The sequence below is a fragment of the Caloenas nicobarica genome, chromosome 5, assembly GCF_036013445.1.
Source record: "Caloenas nicobarica isolate bCalNic1 chromosome 5, bCalNic1.hap1, whole genome shotgun sequence".
Lineage (NCBI taxonomy): Eukaryota > Metazoa > Chordata > Aves > Columbiformes > Columbidae > Caloenas > Caloenas nicobarica.
Genome location: NC_088249.1, coordinates 63,169,237 through 63,191,375, shown reverse-complemented (window position 1 = coordinate 63,191,375; position 22,139 = coordinate 63,169,237). Strand labels below are relative to the sequence as shown.

The window sequence follows — 22,139 nt, the reverse complement described above, 5'->3', positions numbered from 1 at the left end:
TAAACCTAGTTATTTCTCAAGTTGTCCTCAATTCTCTTGCTTGCCTTAGAGAAACAAATTAAAACTTTTTAATTTAAATACATTGATTAATGATGTGGATGCCAGGAGTACATTACTAAGTCCTTTAACAGCACAATAACTCAAGAAAGTCTTGATGTGCTACCTGGGAAATCCAATCATATTTCTAGGCCAACTACACAGACCCTTCAGTAATAAATGTAATTCTTGGCCATTTTAGAGGTTATTCTACTTTTCCGTTTATCTAGGTAGTATAGGTTTAGGCGTATTGGGTGCAATAAATTGCCTTGAAAGCAGTTTAGCATTGATACTTTTACTCTCTTAAATATATCCAACGACATATACATGCATATATGATATAAACAAAGGGTTTAGGATCTACTTCTCTTGAGATATTTATGCAAAGGCTGTCTGTGGATCTTAACAACACACTATCAAATGAATTATAAAAATGTCTGCAGCATAACTTTATGGTAACCCAGTGATGTAAGTGTAGTACCGTGAGATCTGAACTCAGGACTGAAATCCTGCAGTACTACACGAACATATTATTTAGAATCTGTGACAGAATAGGAAATTAATCTAAGGGAAATCTCAGAACAGGAATGTCATAGAAAAAGGCTGCATTTGGGCACTAAAAAAAAAAAATGGAGGCAAGGGATGTGTTACAGGAATCCCACCCTTTCTTATAAGATGCTGAGCCTGCTCAGCTTCCACTGAAATTGCTCTGGTGGTGCCCAGGAGTTTGCAGGACCAGCCCCCTGATGTGATGTTATCAGTAGTTCTCCCCCAGCAGTCAGCTGTCCTCAAAATACACAATATTATGCAGCTCACACTTTGCTGCATCATTAGAGGCAGCACCAGCCTTCAGAAAATGTTCATATCATTAGCACAGTTGACTTCAAAGAGAGCAAATTGTACAGCAATAGAGCATTTCTCTCACTTGCAAAAGTCAGGATGAACAAAAGCTGCGCCTAGAGGTGGAGTAGAAGAGATCTAGGACTTGTTAAATTTCCTAACTGGGTTATATGAGGTGTAATTTAGTTTTTGTTCTTCAAGGCAGAAACTTTCATATATCACTATGCGCTTATAAAGTAGGAGATGCTTTTCAAAAGATATTTCTCTGCTCTTTACATATCAGCCAAATGATTAAAATGAGACAGATGCTGTAGACAGCTATGGGAACACCTACCTGGTCATAACAAAATCCTGACAGATAATCACATAAAGCAAATATTTTACCAATTCTCCTGTGTTCTCTTGCAGAATGCAGTGTCGCTTGCTGATAATACTGAAATCTTGTATTGCTTTTTATTGACAAGACATAATTTCCACTTCCATGGGCTCATTTTACAGATTCTTACATATATACAAATTTTAGCCTGGTATTTATGTTAGCATACTTTAAGGTTGCTATACAAACAACAAGTTTGGATATTTTTAGCAAAGACAGACTTGTTTAATTTTTGCAGAATGTAAGCCAAGTGTCCTTTAAATTGACTTTGCAGTTATGTCCTTTACTAAAATAGAGCAGGTAAACAATAGGCTAACTTACTACAGGTAACAAATTAGAAATTATGAAGGCTCATGACGCTAAATATGTTGCATTTTTCATTGGATTAGCATGAAATTACTGGGCACAGGTGCTTTTGTAATTGGGACTCATTTGGAAAATGTTATTGTTCAGCGACCCTCAAAGTTGAATAGCTGGTTTTTGTGGTGTTATTATGATGCAGTGCCATTTCGAGTAATGTCAGACTCCCATCTGTCCTCACATTTCACTGTTTTCTTACATCAAACTTCTGTAGATATATAGCTGTAGATTTCAGTTACATTGCCTGCAGAAAATTACAAATGTCTTTTTTATTAAGAACTGCAACGTTCCAAGTTCTCATCACACAAATGTGGATGGTAGTAGAAGCATTGCCCTGTACACCAAACATGCTTGAATATCCTCCATAGTTAACCACTAATAAATATTAGGCTTACACAGGTTAGTTCTCTTATCTATAAAGCTTCACTTTAAAGGATTTTTGTTGTTATTGTTTAGTTTGGTTTTAATTTTTTAGGAGGCACGCTGCAAAAAAATGCAAGCTAGAGAAATCTGACAGCCAGAATGATCTTAGCGGGTAAAACTAGCTTGTCGCAATGTACCCAAACTGAAATTTCTCTGGGTTATTGTTAGGTCTTATATAGATCTAATGGGAGTGATTAAAGATTTCCCTGGCTGTGAGAGCCTTAAGGAACTGGTGTCTGATTAGTTCTAGACTTCAGGCTGTTCTTCATCCTGTGGTGATTTTTCTCCACCCTATTGATGTGAAAAGGAAGTAAAATTAGTCCAAGCATAAGCAATGTTTTGGGGGGAGGTGGTATATGGAGGTATTTGCAGTTTTAGTGATAATAACAGATGTAAACTGCAAGACACCATTTTATCGAAGGTTAAAATACCTTTATTGTTTTAACTTTCTCACTTTTTTCATACAAAGCATTCCAGTAATAGAAGACTGAATCATAAATCAAAAGAATGTAGAATTGCTACGGTGAACCAGTAGAAACTAAAAAAGTTGTAGGTAATCAAGTAGCTTTTAAAGCCCTGCTCTCGGATTATGACACCTTCATACAAACTCAAAAAGTATCTGTAGCAATCCTATTGTTCCACCCTCTGCAAAGAGGAGAGTAGAACTGTTATTCATTTGTTTCTCTGCTTTATTTATATTTAGAGCACTTGATAGCCTGGGCATTTTGAACATTTACTTTGGAAACTGCTGCAGAGGCTATTCAAGACATGTACGACTTTAGAATGGAACAAGAGCTTCACAGTGAATAGTTTATTTTATTCATTTTTCTGGTTTTTTCCTGTAAGCCTTCATGAGCCACCTAGAAGTAGTTTTTTTCTTGCTGCTATTATTATTATTAAGAAATATTATCAGACAAAAGAGCCATTCAAGGCTGGCAGTTGCTTCCTTACTGTCCTTTATGCAAGTGAATATCTACTCTGATAACCAGAGTATTGGAAAATACAAAATGGGCACTGTAAAAAAAACCAAACACAAACCCTCCACAAAAGAATAATGCATGCTCTAGAGAAATTGCAGTGACCTTCAAATCGAAACATATCAGCAAGTGTAATAACAGTTTGTTCAACATTAACTGTGTCTTCTGGAAGAGAATGTAGGAAAACACATACAAAAAAGAAAAAAACCCCATCACTTTCTCTGACTCTTATGAAACTGTCACCTTGTGGGACTTATAAAATGATCGGATTGTTTTTTCCCTAAATATTGGAAACATACCTTTCAGTATCATAGTTTTTTGAATTTTCTTTTTATCTTTTTAGTGAGGAACAATAAGAACCAGGACATGAGCATGACCTGATTAAAAAATGAATTTTGTAATTAGACTGGTGATATTTAATCTCAATCTTGTGCTATCTCTTCTTTCTGTCATGCCTGTGCACACACATACGCACACACATTTATACCTAAATTAATATATTATTTATATCAAGATTATATATCATGCTATATATTAGATATTATAAATTACATAGAATTATATCTGCACACGTGAGGTATGTGTGCGCTAAGCACTAATTAGAACTACTGAGATTGTTTTATGATGGTCATTATTGATTAAATTATAATTTGGACTGTAAATGTTTAGCCTCACTAGGTTCCAAAATTGTGTGATATATGGAGTTCTCTAGTGTTTAATTTTCCTGAGCAGCCTACCTAACAGCTGACACCAATAACTTTAGTGTTTCATTGTCTCATATATTTCATCCAGACATGTGCATGTCTGCTATGTGACAAGGAGATGGTGATGTTCTGTCCTCAGCTTAATGTAGATTATTATTTATGGGTTTCACAAGGTCAGTACAAGGAAAACTATTTCTAAGTTTTGTTTTTCAGTTAATTTAGGGAATTTTAGCACTCTCTCATGTAATCTTACCAGAATTTTGTTTTGTTTACTTTTGCTTAATGTTCTCAAAGCATGTGACTTACATATCCTTTATCTTGTTTGCAGTTAAATATAAGTAAATATGTAATTTCGAATCTGCTGAACACTGAGGCTCAATGAATCATCACAGAGCTCTTATTGATCCTGACAAAACTGATTGCATACACTTTCATGAGGGTTTTTTCCCCCCTCAACTGCATGGAAGTATAAATAAGAAACTGCAATTGTTACAAGGTATGAGGCAGCTGAAAATGTTGGTTTAAGATTCGACTAGAAAACATGTATTTAAATTATCTGAAATATGTGACACTTTAAGAATAAGCTGTATTGGAAAAAAAAAAAAGTCAGAATTTGGAACACAATGATAAACAGATGTGGCTTCTTTTTATTTGTGCCTAGCTGGGTATTTTGGGAATTGCTTTAAATTGGCATCCATTGCTATGAGCACAACCACTGGAGTACCACTCCATTCTGTAAATGCAAATATATTTTGCATATTACCAGAGGAAGGTGGCCTCTTATTCTTTTCATCTTCTATTTTTTTTTTCTTTCTTATCTTTAAGCATATTTGTGAGTTGGCTACACATCGTGCCGGGCTGCCCTGGAGAAGGTGCTTTGCTCTGGTCTCTGGAGCTCAGGGAGCACCGTACTGGCTCTCATGCAGAAATGATGTTCCAACAGAGATGAGTTGCACTGGTTTGAGGTGGCTAGTAACTAGTTTTTTCCCAGGAAGGTTGACCTTAACTGGATGAATTGTGTAGGAGGAAATATTACAAACAGCGCTTGAAAACTTCATCTCTTCCCTAGCTCTTGAAAAATGAGACTTTTTCTTTCTTTTCAATTTTAGAGTAGTTTCTTCAAGGGGAGAAGGACCCCAGAACAGTTAATAAAGAAAAAATTTAAAACAATAATGTACACATTATGTCCGACATAATATACTGCTGGGAGGCAGTTGCATACGTGAGGGAAAATTGTGCACTTGTAGCAATGTTATGAAAAGGATGATTCAGGAAATTAATGTCTAAATATGTCATCTATCATCCCAAACGATCTATTTGAAAGAACGAGCCCTTTCCCTCTGATGGATGTTCAGCCATTTCAAGTTATTGTGCTTGTTCATCTTGGAGAACTTCCACTACAACCAACACAAATGTATGTGAGATGTGAAGAAAAGAAAATGTGCTCTGGTCTTTTGGTATTGATGTTAAAGGTTTCCCAACAATTTTTGCTTCTAATGGGAGTGAGGTTCTCCAAGATTACTTGCAAAGATTCTGATTGTTGTGCTCAAGGCTCAGTTTTGGCATAATGTATACCAGTAAGCAGCTATTTTCCACCTTAAAGATATTTGAGTACAGTGCAAATAAAATAAATACATAAATAAATAATCAAAGGCAATTCTGTTTACTTAAGAAACTGGATGTAGAAGTTTAAAGATCTGGTACATTGTAGGATTTGCAGTCCTTTGAGAAGAATTGCCCTATATAAATGTAACAGTAGATGTACATTAAATAGAAATAAAAGCTGAACTATGTCTTTCGCACTCATTGTTGAATAATATTGACTGTGCAGTAGAGAAAAAGTAGCTACGTCTACTGTCGTAGAAATGTATAGGGTGATTAATTTTATTAGGATTGGACTTCTCATTTATTTCTGCATATGACTTAAACTGTGAAAGATTTTAAAGTCATGATATAAAGAAATGTGATACTATGGTTTCCTTTATGCTATACATACATATTAATATATATTTATCTGTGATTTCTGTTGTAGAAAGTTATAATAGAGAATTATTTTAAAATGTCTGAAATTTGTAGGGCTAGGAAGGTGAGTCAAAAGTCTATTGCGCAATCCAAAATGCTCCCGTGAACTTCTGTAATTGCAAATGGTGCTACTCAAAAAAGAGGGGGAAAGGAAAAGGTGATAAAAAGAAATATGTGAGGCATTGCGTGGCAGTTGGCCTGTGTGTGTGTGTGATATACAGACAAGGTCCCTGGTTTCCAGGAGCAGTCAGACAGAACTGACTTTGGAAAGGAGATATTTCTGGCTCCTGCACTGTGCACTTTGCCCAGAAAAGCTCTGACAACTTCATCCACCTGCTACATGGAAAACTGCTCTAGTTTTTCACAGTAAGTCCTACAAATCCTTGAGCAATTTTGGGTTTCCTAGACATGACAGCACATCATTTCCATCCCAAAGGAATAAGACATCTCCCAGAAAAATACAAACAGTTTGGGTGCACTGAGAAGTGGGGATGGCTCAGGCCAGGCTTCTTTCCCATCCGTAGCCCCTTTGGAGATCAAGTAGCCCCCAGCCCAGGGGATCTCTGAGTTTGCCCTCGCTCAAGGTGCCAGACAGATGTCACAAAGTGCCATCAGGCACACCAGAGATGGGCTGGCAAGTCTTTGCTGAAGGTGGTTTTTGAGCGTTTGTAGATTGGGCCGGTGAAGCCTCCAGTAGCAAAATACGTGTTTCTCGGCAAACTTCAATGTTTTCTGCATTTAAAGTTTATCAAAACAGGCTATGAATATGCATATGGGGACATTGCCCATCATTAGAGAAAAATCATCATAGAACTGGTTGTGGTTTGTTTTTCTTTTCCGTCCCTGGGTATCATGAACTTGCACTCTGCCAAAAATGGCTTAGTTTGTTTGCTTACATTCAAAATGCTGCACAATCTTCTTGTTAGATCAGAATGAGTATCCTTAAATATATACATTTTTAACATGGAAATTGAATATCACTAGAAACCCTTTGTGCAGAAGAGAGTAATCTGTGACAGTCTGAGTAACAGGAAAAAATACATTAACAGAACCAATATTTGTGTTGGCAGGTTGACTGGCAAGCGGTCCTGTCAATAGCACTTTGGCATCTCACATGGACGAATGCTGACTTGAGAGTAAGGGTTGTACAGTCATGCCAAAAAAACACGTGGGAAGAAGAAAGATCCTACAAGACTATTTCTAATGTAGGAAAGAATTGAACTACATATCAAAATGTAAAAAAAGAAAATACACACACACCAAAAAAACAAACCCACTTTTGAAAGATGAGGTTCAGTTGACCTAACTTTGCAATTTTATTTAGCCATTGAGGATATTATAATAACAATGCACGTGTTGAGAAGAAAATGTGTTTGATATTAGAAATGAAAACTGTATAAAGCATAACTGAAGGAAATTTCAAAGGCATGAGGCAGAATTGGGCTCTGCCATTTATGCCAGTGCAGACTTTGCAAGAGAACTCAAAGAAATAATGAGTTTGGCTTGCTTCTCTATCATAAATATTCTGCAAGTTTTGCTGCAAGCAAAGCGCACACCAGTGGAGTTTAGTTTCGTCTGCAAGAATTTGCGTTAAACACTTTGTAAACAATTTTGCTTATTTCAACTATCTGAAATGCAAAGCTTGGTTTTTAGTCCAGCCTGTAAGGTCTCACCAGGAAGATGCTGTAATTTCTGAGTTATTTCAAAGAAAAAAGATAAAAGGGTTGATGATCCTTGAAGAAAATGTTTGGATGCAAAATCCTGTATTGAAAAGCTTTGAGGAGGGTTCAGAAAGCTTTAAGCAAGCTGGGAAGTAGTTCAGAAACTGTTTCCAAACCGTTTCACTCTGGAATACTTGATGGCATTTTTATTAGGTAAGCTGTCAGTCTAGTAAATAGACTTCATTCAGACAAATAATAGCATATTCATTTTTTATTAGGAGAGATTATTTTTAATAACAAAGGATCTTGTTTGCAAAGTCTGCCTCAAAGACTCTCCCATCATGAGCAAACAGACAAGCCTTTGAATTTATTTTTTTTTTTTCCGTGTAAGAAGTCAGTATTGAAATGTTACAGGTTAAAAGTACCTCCAGAAGGCGGAAGAAAGTCCTGTGGCATTCTGGCCAGGACAGAACTCAAATCTGCAGGACCCAGCCAGGGCCTGGCAAGACACCTTCATGCTCTTTGTTCTGCTGTCCTCCATGGGCTGCTCCATGAAGCGTGATCGTATTTTAAACTAGAGCTCAGGATATGCAGATCCATGTCAGCTTAGGGTGACAATGTGGAAAAATAATCGGAGATGGTAGTTACGCAATAGCTGAAGTGATGCAATGTTTATCCGTTAGGAACCAGACAGGGAGTGAAGCAGACCCGTCGCTGCTCCCAGCTTGGCCGGCGTCTGAGCAGTGCAGCTCTGGCAAGGGATTTTTAAAGGCTGCTACAAAATCTGGTCCTGCTGCTTAAGACAATTGTATGAAAACTGAAACACATTTAAAAATGTTATATCTTGTTTTGGGAGAGTAAAAAGGGGAAGACTTCTAGGATGTAATATTTCACTTGACTACTTTGAATATTATAGAGGAAGAGAACTGGAAATTTTCCTGATTTCCGTTTTGCTGTTTTCCATTTTCCTAGAGGTAGAAAATGCTGTTAGCATCTGAAAACATGACACTGGGAAAGTATTTTCTTGATTACAGCCTCATCTGAATATCTCAAACTTCCCTATTTTTCTGTAGAAATGAGTACAACGAGCTGAGAAATTTGGTATATATACCGCGTCCATAATTTACTAGGGAACAATCTTGAACAGGAATCAAATTCTGAAACTAGAGGCACTATGCGCATTTATTCTCCTGATTTAATAAGGCTTCAAGCTGCCTGATTTTCGTGTCATCCCACATGGATTTACAGTTTCAAGTAGTCAAGAAATCAGGTGGATGTGTGTACTATCAGCCACTGTAAATATGCTTCTTTTATTCAATGGGAAGAAATTTAAGTTTGCAGAACTGTAATAATTCTTTCAGTCCAAACAGGCAAATCCTTCAATATGTGTATGAAATGTCAGTCATTGTTTAACAAAACAATCATTTACGTTGATCTTTTTAATCTGTCCATCTCCTCGTCACTTTTTCTAGTAGACAATTGCTCTGTAAAACTAACAATTCCTCTCTGAAGAGCTGTTAAACAGAGACTATATGGCAAATAGTAACCAGCCAGGTTTGTTTTCTCCTGCTCTCTGTCATTTTTGAAAACTTTTTATCCGTTAGTAATTCAGTGCAGTATAAGTGACATGAGGAATGGATGGTTCAAGTTTTCAAAACAGGTGTCTGAAGTTCTAACTTTTCTTTGCGGAGAAATTAGTTTGATTTGTTCCCTGTCCCCATCCTCCTGAAGAGTTTCGAGATGTCTTGCAGACAATTTGATGGAAGCCAAATCTCTCGTGATCTGAAACTTATAACGAAAACTCATCAGTGCTATATGTTAAATTTTATTATTTTCTGGGAACGTATTTTATCAGAATAAGAATAAGTCATCATGTTTTGAGTTGGGCTTGGTTGTTTTTTTTTTTTTTTCCTTTGGGTATTTTTTGTTTAGTTGGTTGTTGGTGTTTCTTGGTTTTGTTTTCTGTGATTTTTTTGTTTGTTTTGCTTTGGGTTTTTTGTGGGGTTTTTTTCCCTTTTTTTAAGTTATATTTTGGAAATACTTATAAATCTTACCTACTTTAGGTTCCTTCCATGCATTTTAGTGGATTTCGAATTAGACACTGGAAGATGAATGCTTTTTAAACAAATATTTTAGCAGAACTAAGAATAACAAGGTGGTCATAACAATCATCTCATGACTATCAGAAAATTATGGTGCACCCAGAAGTTTCACCTACTTTATGTCTCAGCAGAGTGTGCAGTTGTGGTGTAAAGGCAATGATACATGGATCAGGATATCCAGTTAGTTTAGTAATACATTTTCCAGATTTTGTGGATAATTTCTCTTTGAAATAATTCCTTGCCATGTCATGCCGTGGTCTAGTATCTAAGGCCACAAGATTGTGAAGTTATCAATCTAAATTAAGAAATACTGAGGTTTAAATACAGTGCAGGCTCTATGTACAAAACCAGTGCATATTCTTTCTGTTCATGTCCAAATGAATCTTAAAAGTTGCAAGAAATATGGAAAAACATGTCTAAAACTGCCAATATTTCAGTGGAAGGAAATGCCCTGTACCTGCCCCAGATAATAGTCCATTTGGAGTGTAAGGAGGTGAGCGAAGGGCATGAAACCAAACACGTTTTGCCAGCTCGCAATGACGTGAGGTCCCAGCAGGGACAGACTGTAGACAACTGAAGTAAGTAAAGCAGTTCATAAACAGCTTCAGCTCAGGGCTGAAATCTTTCCCAGAATCCACAAGAGTTGGAGAAAATGCTTTTTTTTTTTTTTTTTTTCTCCCCTCCTTTACCTCGTCATTGAAATGTTTGCACAAAAGAAAATGTGGTTTAATTTGTCCTTCATTTGGTTTTGCTTAAAATACAAAAAAATATACCAAGAAGTCACTTTTGTGTGTTCAGTTTTCAGGTAGAAAGTCTTGATTAACTTATATAGCTTATATAACTTTACGAGAGAGTACTTTATTGAGGATAAATATTAAAACATTCCCTTTACAAATTTTGCTGAAAATGTATAAAGTACTTAAGTCTGCAATATCTGGCCTCTTGGTTTCTTGTTTTTATCCTGATTTTTCAAATGTGACCTTTCTGAAATTTTATTTATATTAGCTGGTTTATTTTACTTTATTTTTTATTTTTTCCTATGTCTAGAGAAATGCTTCAGCAGAGAAAGAGAATCTTCACGTGGCCTCAAGAAAGGAAGAGAATCAGAGCATCCAGGAGTGCGATTCTCAAGATGTAAGCTTAGCTCACCTAGAAATCAGGGTCTAATCTAGACTGTATGAAAATATTAATGCCTTAGGAAATTATCAATGTGACTTTTCCTAGTCAAGCTGGTGCTTATGTTTTATAAGCCAGCTATATTCTGCATTATAAGTGCTGAGGAGGAAATGTTCTTTGCTGTCAATCTATGCAGGTATTCTCTCTGTGTTTCTTTTAAAGACTACTTAACAGAACTTGTAGAGCTGTTGTGGGGAAAAGAGCAGTGGATTTGATGCTTAACCATTTCAGGAATCGGCTTGTTCCTGGTCGAAGAGCTGCTGCATTACAGCAAGATGCAGGACCTTGTTCACATATTGTTTCCACTAATAATCAGGTGCAGCTGTCACAGATGCTTCGTTTCATAAAACAGAACCTAAGCGAGATGTATGAGGTGACAGTGTAATAGTTGAAAGCCTGTAATCTCATCCACTGTCAGTCTAGGAAAGCTGCAAGTTGTGTTTTTCTCGTACCACGTCTGACAGAAAGCTAAATCTGCTGCTTTTACTGAGGCAAAACTCTCATTCAAACAGCATGGTGGTGGCCGTTAACAGAAATCCCAAATGCATGTATTAAGGCTGTAATTATAACGGTACAAATAAAATAGGGAAAAAAAAAAAAGGGAAAAAATGAGACAAAATTTGTTGAGAGGATCTATTCTCTGCTCAGTATACAGTGCCACCTTGACTAATTTGCAGGTGAAATATAGAAGACAGCAGGAAAAAGACTGTCACAATGGCTCTTGCATGAACTACTGAAGACATTGTCTTCCTCCAAATATAACAAACTCCTATGAAGGTAACGGGGTAGCTTGCTGGTAGCAATCGTAGCAATGTATAGCTATGTGAAGAAAAGTCTGGAAAACAAATCTTAGATAATTCTGTATCTGACAGATTATAGGAAGCTGCATATCTTATCTATTTATTACAAATATGTTACTAGTTTTATTAATTATCAATTATAAATTACTTCCTTTCTGCTGCATCCTCTAGAGGAGGGCAGAGACAAGGAGAAATTGTGTATCCAGGAGAAGAGTGCAGTTTGCTGTTGCACCTTAATGTCTAAAGATGAAGGAAACTTCATTTCTTATTCATAAAATTCAAAGGAGGAGAATAAAGAATAAGACGTAAAATTCTGAAGTCGGAGTGAACTCCATTTAGATTAAGCCTAGAGATTGGTTATCGTCTAGGAAAGTTATGGAAAGTTTGATGGACTATAGGTTACTTTCGTAAAGGCTGAATTGTATTAAGCTGAATATTTGTGCAAAGAGGTTCAAGTAACTTTCTTTTTACAGCAGCGAATACATTACAGCCAAGGGAAAAAAAAGAAAAAGTTGTTAACGCATTTCACAAATCAAGGGTGTATTTAATTTGTCTATCAAGCAATGCAATGAAAGACACCTAAAAGATGCACTTTTCCATAAAATCAAGCATTTAGTTATTTTGATTAGGAAGTGGTGGTGTCTTTTTGTGCTTCTAGCAACTAGTATTTTTAGCCATTTGGTCAGCATAGTGTGCTTCTTGGTATGAAAAACTTGTCTGAGAAAGCAGCAGACAACTCTAACTGGAGTTAGAAGTCTTGAGGAGTCCAACTATTTTTCATCATTTAAGTTAAATTAAAATCTAACCCTGTTCCCCGCCGCATTCTAAGCAGCAGTATAATTCAAATTAAAAGAAATTAGGCTATATATCTAAGTTTGAGTAATAGGATTAAGTTTTATATCCTTTAATCTCCCAATTATAATATTTTAAGACCAATTCTATTTTCTGTGGGACTCACATTTCCTTTAAATTTTAAATTGTTAAATTTTGGTAAATCTGCATTTGACAAAAAAATTAAAGAAGGCATATCGTAGGGATATTCAAATGCACCATGGTTTGCTAGATAATATTCCTTATTGGAAAATTAAGCAGGCAATACTTTTATCAGTCTTATTTTGCTTTTAAACATGTTGCCATAAAGTAATTTTCCAGCTGAGACATGTATATCATGTAATATTCATAGTTACATTCTCTTCACATTTTAAAAAAAAAACCAACCTAGGATCCACACTAATATACAAAGTTTTCACTGCTTGGTGTTCGCAGTGTCTGTTGAAGGGATGGCTTTGAGAGCAGAGTTACAGAAAAGATGGTTAGGACAGCAAAGTCGCCGAGCAAGGAAGCCATAAACAGTGTGGTATTTATCCCAATTAGAAACAGAATGTGTAATTAAGACATGTTCTCTTTACATTAACTGGGCTTTCAAGATATGTCTATTTATTATACATTACCATGTTCATTGGAAATAAAAGTTGTTCAGTCAGCTTTTTTTTTTTTTTTTTAATAAAAACAATTGATTGATTTGATTCAAAGACAATTTCAGGAGTTAGTTCTTTGTGGAAATAACTGCAAACCAGCCTGCATAGTGCAGCAGCATGGCCTCTGCCACACAGGACAAACAGCAACAGTCCTGTCCTAAAAATGAAAGAGTAGGTCTACAAATGTAGCTCAGGAAATACATAATATACAATAGTATTTTACAGAAATTCTTCTTTTCAAATTGTGGCTGCACTAAAAGTACTGGATTTTCTTGCCAAAGGCAAGAATAATTATTTCCTCAGAGAATTTTCTCCATTTCTATGCTATCATCCCCACACTGAGCTGTGAAGTTTTATGACAAATCTCTCCACACCCACAGGAGTACACTTGAATTCTGAATAATGGCTCGTTTGTAGCCTGTCATGGGAGAACAGAACATCCTGGTTTGTCAGAATCTCCTGATTTCACTTTAACTACCACACAAATTTCAATTATGAAAATGGTTTTCTCGTAAACCCAAGAATTGATTAAAGAAAGGTAGTAAAATTTTCAAAGAGAGCTAAAGCATTAAAATGTATTTCTCACAATTGTTCCACCTATTTTATATGTTTAAGGACTTACCTTGATCATGTTTGTCCTGTGGGTTGCTCTCAGTGTAGAGTAAAGTAATTTCCCTGGTTGTTGTTGAATTCGAAACCTTTTTTTCTTTCTCTTTCACTGTCCATCGGAACGTGGGCTGCATGGGACATAATAACAGTGCAGATGATGACACTGGGCTAGCAACCTCTACCCCACTTTTATTTTTATTTTTGATGTTATGTTAGCAGATACATATTTTCCTAAAGGTAATGAGGCTTTAGGAAAAAAAATTGCTTCTACTTCTTTCAGGATCTAAAGTGGTATCTCTAAAGTCATCATATGAGGGCTACATGTGGAAAGAGACATTTTTAGTTGACTTCTCAAATTAAGTTACATTCTTCCCTGTCTCTAAAAATATATATATATCTGCTAACATAACATCAAAAATATGCTTAAAACTGTTGCTTAGAAACCTAATATTTCAGCAACACTTTATCAGAACTTTACAAAGATCCTCTGATTGTGTCTCTGATAAATATGATTTATATTTTGGAAGAATTACTGCAGTAAAGACTGACTAGAGAAGAACATGCAATATTTCAGATGTTAAGGCAAAAAATAAATGGAAATATCTAGTTACTGGTCTCAACTGGTAATTTTTAGTCTGTATGGCTAAGCATCCCTCTTTCTCAAATTTGAAATCATACTACAATTCTTCTTTATGGTTTTACGCATGGTCAGAATAATGTGATTTATATTGGAATGAATACAAATGAAGATTTGTTTAGAAATGGGATGCAGGCAGGCCAAATTATATTGGCAAATTTTGAAATTCGATACTGCCGATACCTTAACTGCCATGAAATTTGACATGGGACCTGTAGGAGCCAGAAGTAGGTAGGATATCCTGTAATACATGATCTTCATTCTTTCAAATCATCTGAAATTTGTCAAAGATTAAAAAAATCTTAACTTCAGTTTTCTTTTAAAAGTTTCCATTATTTAGATTATTATTATTTTGTTAGAGGAATCTTGTTAATATAGTTTATTCTTAGCCTTGTCCAGAGATGTTTTCCCTATGACTGGCTCCTGAAAGTCTCATTGTAGAACTAGAGCTCTACAGAGATCATTTCCCTTTATCATTTCCCTTCTCCCTCTTCCAAAAAACTTTTTTTCATATCTAATAATTCTTATGTGTGTAACCGGTCATTTAAAGCCACCTATTTGGTAGTGCTAAAACATCAAACAATTTATAAAGTGATTCTTTGTTGTCTGTTCTCATCTTTGATTTCCTGGTCTTTGTCCTTGTAGTTTTCTCTGATAAATGAAAGTGATAGTGCTTTTATTTACTGCCTTAATTTCCTGCAGTAAACAAACACTGCATGTTCATTCATCATTCAGTGACAAATGACACTGAGTATTGGAGAAAAACTTGTACATGTTTCTAAGCAACCACAGCATTTTGCTTCATTTTTCTCTATCAGTTTCAATTGCAGAGCTTTGATCACGTTGTACTCTCCTATTACTCTCCCAAGGGACTGAGATTAAAAAAAAAAAAAAAAAAATCATAATTTTAACAGAACTTCAAATTCTTAAAATGTGAATTTGGTCATTTTGTTCCCTAAATGAGGACTATGAAGGTCATAAGAAGTTGCAGCAACTTAGTTTAACCATCCACTCAATACGCTGTGCTTTAAATAGGAGAGGGATATGAAGAACTGCACAGGTGTCTTACAGAAACACATATGTACATTTCACATACCTTTCTCCATATATTTCTTCTAAACAATGAGGATAAAAGGAGATTGAAATACAGATCTCTTAGAAATTAATGAGTAGATCTGATACAACAGGTTCTTGAATAAACTAAGGACCTAACTTAGATAATGATGTTATTTTTGCTGCAGAATGATGTTTTAGTCAAACATCATCTGTTCTGCATATTTGTAAATGGTAAGTGTAAAAGTAAACTATTAAGGAAATGTTTCTTGGAAGTATGGGAATAATTGTGACAGGAGAAAAAAAAACAAATAAAACATCAAGTCGTATTCAATGGTGGGTATAACTGCACACAGACTATTGATTTCATCAATACTGTTTGTTATATGGCAGTACAAAATCGTTTCCAAAGTCTCGGTTTGGTAATAAGTCACTTCAGAAATTGAAAAATTTGTATTATTGGGGTGGGGGGAAGAAGTAATATAAAAAGATCAAAATATCCATTCGGTGTGGGTAGGAAAAAACCACATCAGAGAAGTGCATGCTTCATGTAGTAAAGAGCTAAAATCTCACGAAAAGTTTCAGTCATTCTGGAGTACAAGTAGTGACAATTTGTTATATGATCAAGTAGAACTTAGCCTTCTTAAAACGTGAGTGGTCTGTGGCATATATAGTACAGCAGCAGGCACACATGATTATTGACAGACTAGGGTTTAATAGCAATTCAAACATCCAGTTCATTGCAAAAGTTTGATAGAATTTGTAGGTTTTGTCTGATGAAAAATATAGCCTTTCCCTATTTTAAATACAAATTTTTCAAGTTCTTTCACTTTTAGCTAGTTTCAATATGAAAGTTTTAGCTAACTTGAACCACGTTTGTCTAGCAAATTTTTCAGTTCATTTGAGTATAGTCAAAATTCAATGGTGTTAAACTTCTTTTCTTCTTCTTTTCACACAAAGTGAGTTACTCTGGTTTAAGCTAACCATTGACATCATAAGTGAACAAATCAAGGTTCTTCTTTTGCCCATAGCAGAGCCAGTGCTTTGTGGAGCTGAGGAGACCGACTGGTGGCAGTAGGAATGATACCGCTGGGTACCACTTTCACCAAGAGATATAGTTTTTCAGTTGACCTAACTGTGCCATCCTTTTCTCCTGTACCTGCTTTAGTTTCTTCAGAACTAAGTCAGTCCTTTCTCCTCCATTGTACTCTGCAAACATCCTGCATTTCTGCTTAGTGCCTACTGAATCCAAAAGAAGGGCTGTAGCTATGTGAAGGAATGCTGAATCTGCAATTTTTGGTCTATTAATACTAAATCTGTATGCTACACCAGCGGAATTATTGTCCAACTATAAAAGCTGAATATAACATAATATAACTTATTTAAACTTCTTTATTTCCTGTCCACTTGTGATACGTTGGATGCTTATTTGAGCCATAAAGCCAATTCTTATTTGCTGCGTTGATGCAGTGGAATACCCTTCCAGTTATATTGTTCCACGGCTTGCAGATCAAATTGCATCGTTTAATAGCCAAGGGACATGCTGAATTTTAACTGGCTTTTTGAAAATTCTTTTTAAATGAAGATGCACACTTGGCTGATCCACCTTTATAATTTATACATCCAGCCATGAACCTCTCCAGCTCTGCTGTATAATTCACGAGATGAACCGAATACCATAACTCCTGAAATTCTGCATGCTTTACCGATCAAGCTGCATATTTTAGAATCAGAATTCACACAAAGATACTTTGTTAATCAAAGTGCACACTAAACTGATAAAGGCAGCACAGTCTTTCAAGAAACATGCCCCACCTTAGTTTCCCTCTCTTGTTAAATTTCTCATTTAGGGTGCTAAATATTTTTTTTCTCTTGTATATACAAAATGCACTTGTTGTATGTATTTTTTATTCTACAAACACAAATAGATCATTAATGTGTTTCTTCAAGTTTGTGTAGAACAAGTAACAAGCATTTGACACCACTAAATTTGGTCTGTTTCTCTACCATATACAAGAAAATTATGAGACTACTCTTGTGCTTAGTCATAAAAATTGTAAATGTTGGCCAAGCTAAATTTTAAGGACACATTAAGAAGAAACCATGTAATTTGAAAAGAGTTAACAGTGAAAATGGTGAAATGGCATGGCCAGCTACCAAACACACTTGAATGTAGATGCTTTATCAATAGATTTTTTTTTAATCAATCTTATTCCCTATTACATAATATTAATCCAACTTCTATTGGCTCTTGTGTACAGTGGGAAAAATTGGAAAAACAGTCCCCACCATCAATCACTTCAATTGTATTTCAGGCTCACTCCAGTAGCTTCAACATGGCTAAAAACCCCTGAAGTGCTATAAAATCCTTGGCAGCACCACCGGTTCTCTAGAAGCTTTCAGGAGGGAGGCAGCTGTCTTCTCTCCAAGTGGTTTTCTTAATAACATGTTTCATTTCTGTATTCATACCTGTTCATAGATCAACTTTGTTGCAGGCAAGGGACTGTCAGAATTTCTCAAGTGCAACAACTTAATGAATTTTCTTCCCCCTTGTCAATATCTTAATTTTTAATTAACTCCAGTCTAATGTCATTTCTACTGAAAGGATATTTATAAAATTTCCTGATATTTAATTTGGATGTTAGGATGTTTATTTTCAGTGTTCTTTGCTGAGTGAGGTGTTTTTTATTGTGTTGTGATTCAAGCTGCTATAGGATGAATTCAGATTTACTTTCCACTTTCTTAAGAAACTCTGCCCCAAAAAAATGCCTCAAAACATACCATTTAGAGATTGTTTTGTTTTCTCTTTTTGTTCATGATTCCTTTGTTGTCCTAGACACGAATAGCTTATTGTATCCAGGACCAGTATTATTAACCATAATACATATATTTTAAAAAATTAGAATGCAGAAATGTCAGCAAACCTTGTAGTGGATATTATTGGGAGTTTCTTGTTGAAGGCTTGTTTGTCATTCATAGTCCTACAAACAAAGCTCATGTTTGTATACTGATGATTTTTCCACATTTTTTCACTCATATGTTGGATTACGTCTGATGTGTAAAAAATATTCTATCCAGGCTTGACTTAGCTTTGGAAATCTTCAAGGTCTTACGCTAAACAAGAAACATTTCAGAGGAAGAGTTATGTTAAAATTTAAATAAACAAAATTACTGTTATGTTGGAAAGAGTCTTGATGACTTAAAAACATGCTACATTTATTTTCACTCCATTTGAATGCATCAGTTTTCATATCAAAACAAGTAGAGAAATTCCAGTGTGAACACATTTTAAAGTAATGACCAAAGATTATCAATATTTTACTGGTTTTCACCTTTTAATTTCTTTGCCTATGGCATCATTAATCCCACTCCTGAAGGGACTTTAAATTAATTACAGCAGAAATTTCACTGCTGGGTAAATCTCTGCTTAAGACTCATAACATGAGATCTCTTTGGTTCAAAAATCTACTGTGTAATTAATTTTATTTATGCTGTTCAACTCAGTTTTCCCTCATACTAAAAAGCATATTAGCAAAGAAAATGACATTATTGCTGGAATAAAATGACAGCAATGAATCTAACAAGCTTTTCCGTACCTTGAGAGTCATCTGAATTCTCCTTCAGGGAATTATTATACAAATCCCCACTCAAGGATCATTATACTTAAAAGATCTAGCAGTTTAGACAAGGGAATAGTAATAGAGAAGTCCTAATTGTAATTCTACTTTTCAGTTGTTTGTTACTATTTCCTCACCCATAACAGACAATTATAATTGCTTATCCATTCCATGGGACCGCTGTAGGAATAAACATCACTATTTGTGATGAGAAAAAACAAACAAACAAACAAACAAAAACAAACAAACCCAAACAAAACAAAATAAGCGTTAGATTGTTAAATTTGCAGGCACATTTGACTAATATAGGAATGATGGTAGTATGGGATTCACTTAGGTATGATAACTTTGTTTTGTTCTATTTCATCAATGAAGCTAAAAAACCACTGGGGTTTTTTTAGGAAAAACATGAATATTTTAGGAAAAAATACAAAGCAGTTATCTCTGACATTTGTGTTGACAGGTTGGCAAGACGTGTTTGGGGAATCGCAATAATTCAACGTCACGTTTGAAGACAGCAGAAACAGAGACAAGTTTCCAGGTATTCTGTTTCTGAGATATTCTTGAGTTTTTATTAAAAGGTCTTGTAAAGAAGCATGCGAGTACTTGCAGTATGTTTACGCATTCCACGCTAATGCTTTTGAGATAGACCTGCTTCCTCAGCTCAGATTTACACTGCACCTGATTTCAGCTCACCTGCTCAAAATTACTTTTGCTTGGTGATAAGTTAAAAGAGCATTTAACACTTGAAGAACTGGACTGTCGTAGCAGCCAAATGACTTAATTTGATAACGTGATGTCCGTAACACTGGTAAGAGAAGGGAGAGATTTCCAAAGTAATTATATGTTTGCAATTATGCGAAGCCGTTTGCAGCTGCGTTACTGACAGAAAAGCCTTCAGCAAGTTGTGCACCTGAGCTCTTCCTTTGATAGACTGAGAGAAAAAGATAAAAATCACCATAATTATAAAGCAACATCAGACTTGTATGGTTTTGCGCTGTCAGAGAGTGTTAAATATGTGTCCTTTAGTGGAGATCAGAATCCTTTTCTAGTGCAGTTGGTGAATATTATACTCTGTTATACTAATTTGACTAGTACGTCAGTTTAACAGAAATACAGCTCCGTGTGCATTATTGCCATGGGTTTTTTTGTTTTATTTGCTTACGTATGTGCATGCTGTGTATGCAATGCTCACACTGATGCTATTTTCACCTTCAACAGAAGTTGCACAGCCCACCGTGGACTAAATCTGAAGATAAAAAATCACCTGAAAGAAATGAGAAAAAATTTGAAGAGTCTTTTAGTACGAAGGAAAAAAAAATATAAGCACTACTAATCTACATTAAAAATGCCCATCTCTTGCTTCCATCTTCATATTCTTTTTAGTCCAGGGGCATGAATTGTATCAGGTTTCTAAAGCATGCATTTTTCACTATTTTATGAATGTTTGTAAATTAGTCTAGAATAGACCAATTAGTACCTTTCAGCAATAATCCAAAATGGATGTTTGGAGAAATGCGTTGTAATACAGTCCAGTTTTTGAACTCTGGTTCTACCTAATTAGCAACTGCATACTATGAATTAGTTTCTTCATGAACAACAGCCATTCTCAAGTATTTTTCTCAGTCTGTTCTATTTCATGTACCTTTATGACAGATTAAGTTCTAAATGAAGTTAAGAATTAAGGGGCCGTTAATGGCGGGGGGGAAATATTTGTGTAAACATAGTTTGAGTAGAACACAACTCATAAGAGTAACTGTACAAATGGAACAGTAGGGGTCCATGTATACTTACCTTTCAGTAATACCATTTCAAATCTGCTTACTCAAACAATAAAATATATTTGGTTGGTTGTTTCTTTTTTTCTAAATGCTATCACAAATAGTCCATTTTTGAGCACTGAAGCATTGACAGAAATGCAGAGTTAAAGGGCTGGATATAGAGAGAGTCATGGCTTTAAGAATCCAGGCAAAAATTTTTGCAGGTGGAAATAAGTTAAAATTTTATAGCTTGGGTACCAGTCATGGGAAGTCAGTGCCACCCCTTGTATTTGTACTGATCGCAAGAGGATAAATATACTTTAAAGAGTAAAAACCCACTTTGCCCACTACATATGGCCTTCGGTCACTAGAGCAGAGAGGAGCATTTTGGTTGGGGCAAGTTCGGCGACTCCTGGGGTGGTTCTAGATTCTCCTGGGTCACATACTCTATGACAAGAAAGCAGAAAAGAAGGGAGAAGAAGAGAGAGAGAATGCTTTTGCTTCTTTGTGTGTGTTATTGTTGGTCTAATTTAGGAATTCATATGCCTCATCTTGTTGAGATGCAACCCTTTCAAGAGCTAGTGCCTGAGGAACAGTTAATTGCCTGATGCAATGCTTTTGTGCTTTCTTCTTGCATTGTGTTTTAAGCAGTTGTAACTTGTAAACTCCCACCTTTCTCTTACTAGGCGTAGCAGCACATTACAACTTTCACTAGATTGAAAGCAGCTTACTTATATTCACTTGCTTTTCCTTGCTTTTGAATCAGTTTAAAAAGCTAATACACAAATTTTATTTTGTTTAGTGGTGCTTTCTGGTTTAGCTTGTAAGATTTTACATGTCCTTAACAGTCTCATCCTATAGTTGTCTGTTTCTTGCTGGAGTGAACAATATTTCACACTGATGTTTTGTGTATGTTCCTCTACTCAAAGGTTAACTCTTGCAGAATGGTAGGTTTCTCTGCCAGGAGAAATTTCAACAATTTTAGAAAGAAAAGAAACTCATAAGCTGACCAAATGATGTCAAAGTACTGCTCAGCAAAATTCACTACTGTCAGAGAAAAGATTATCCATGTTAAGTGTTAATAGAAGTGAAATCCTGGCCAGAAAAATAATCAGAAGATGTGTGGCTTTTCATAATTGATCCTAAAATCAGTTGCCATCAAATCATGCCTATCAAATACAATATGAATTTGTTTCAGGCAAATGTAGGCCACATTTTCAGTGTGCAAGATACTTGTGATCCTGTCATATCTGCAGCTGGCTCTAATTTCTAGTGATGTCAAAACCAACATTTCTTTGCAAATGACACACCTGAATGGAAATATCTGAGGTATGGGCTGAAAAGGTCACCGAAATGGTTTCAGTCATCTGTCTAGAAAGGAAATGGATCTTCGTGTACGTGTCCCAGAGGAAGGAGGTGAGCTGTCCTACTCGGCATTTGTTTCACTTTTCTGAAGAATTCAGCAGTGCTGACAATACATCCACTGCCGTTGTAACTGCTTATTACTG

General features: G+C 35.6%; 1 protein-coding gene across 1 annotated transcript in view; it reads left to right on the top strand.

The window, feature by feature from the left end:
* Window positions 1-20,197, top strand: part of LUZP2 (leucine zipper protein 2) — a 170,081-nt gene extending 149,884 nt beyond the window's left edge. Inside the window, exons 10-12 of the mRNA XM_065636680.1 lie at window positions 10,549-10,635; window positions 19,335-19,412; window positions 20,093-20,197. Coding sequence (XP_065492752.1) covers window positions 10,549-10,635; window positions 19,335-19,412; window positions 20,093-20,197 — 270 coding nt within the window. The remainder of the gene's footprint in view (window positions 1-10,548; window positions 10,636-19,334; window positions 19,413-20,092) is intronic.
* The last annotated feature ends 1,942 nt before the right edge of the window (window positions 20,198-22,139 follow it).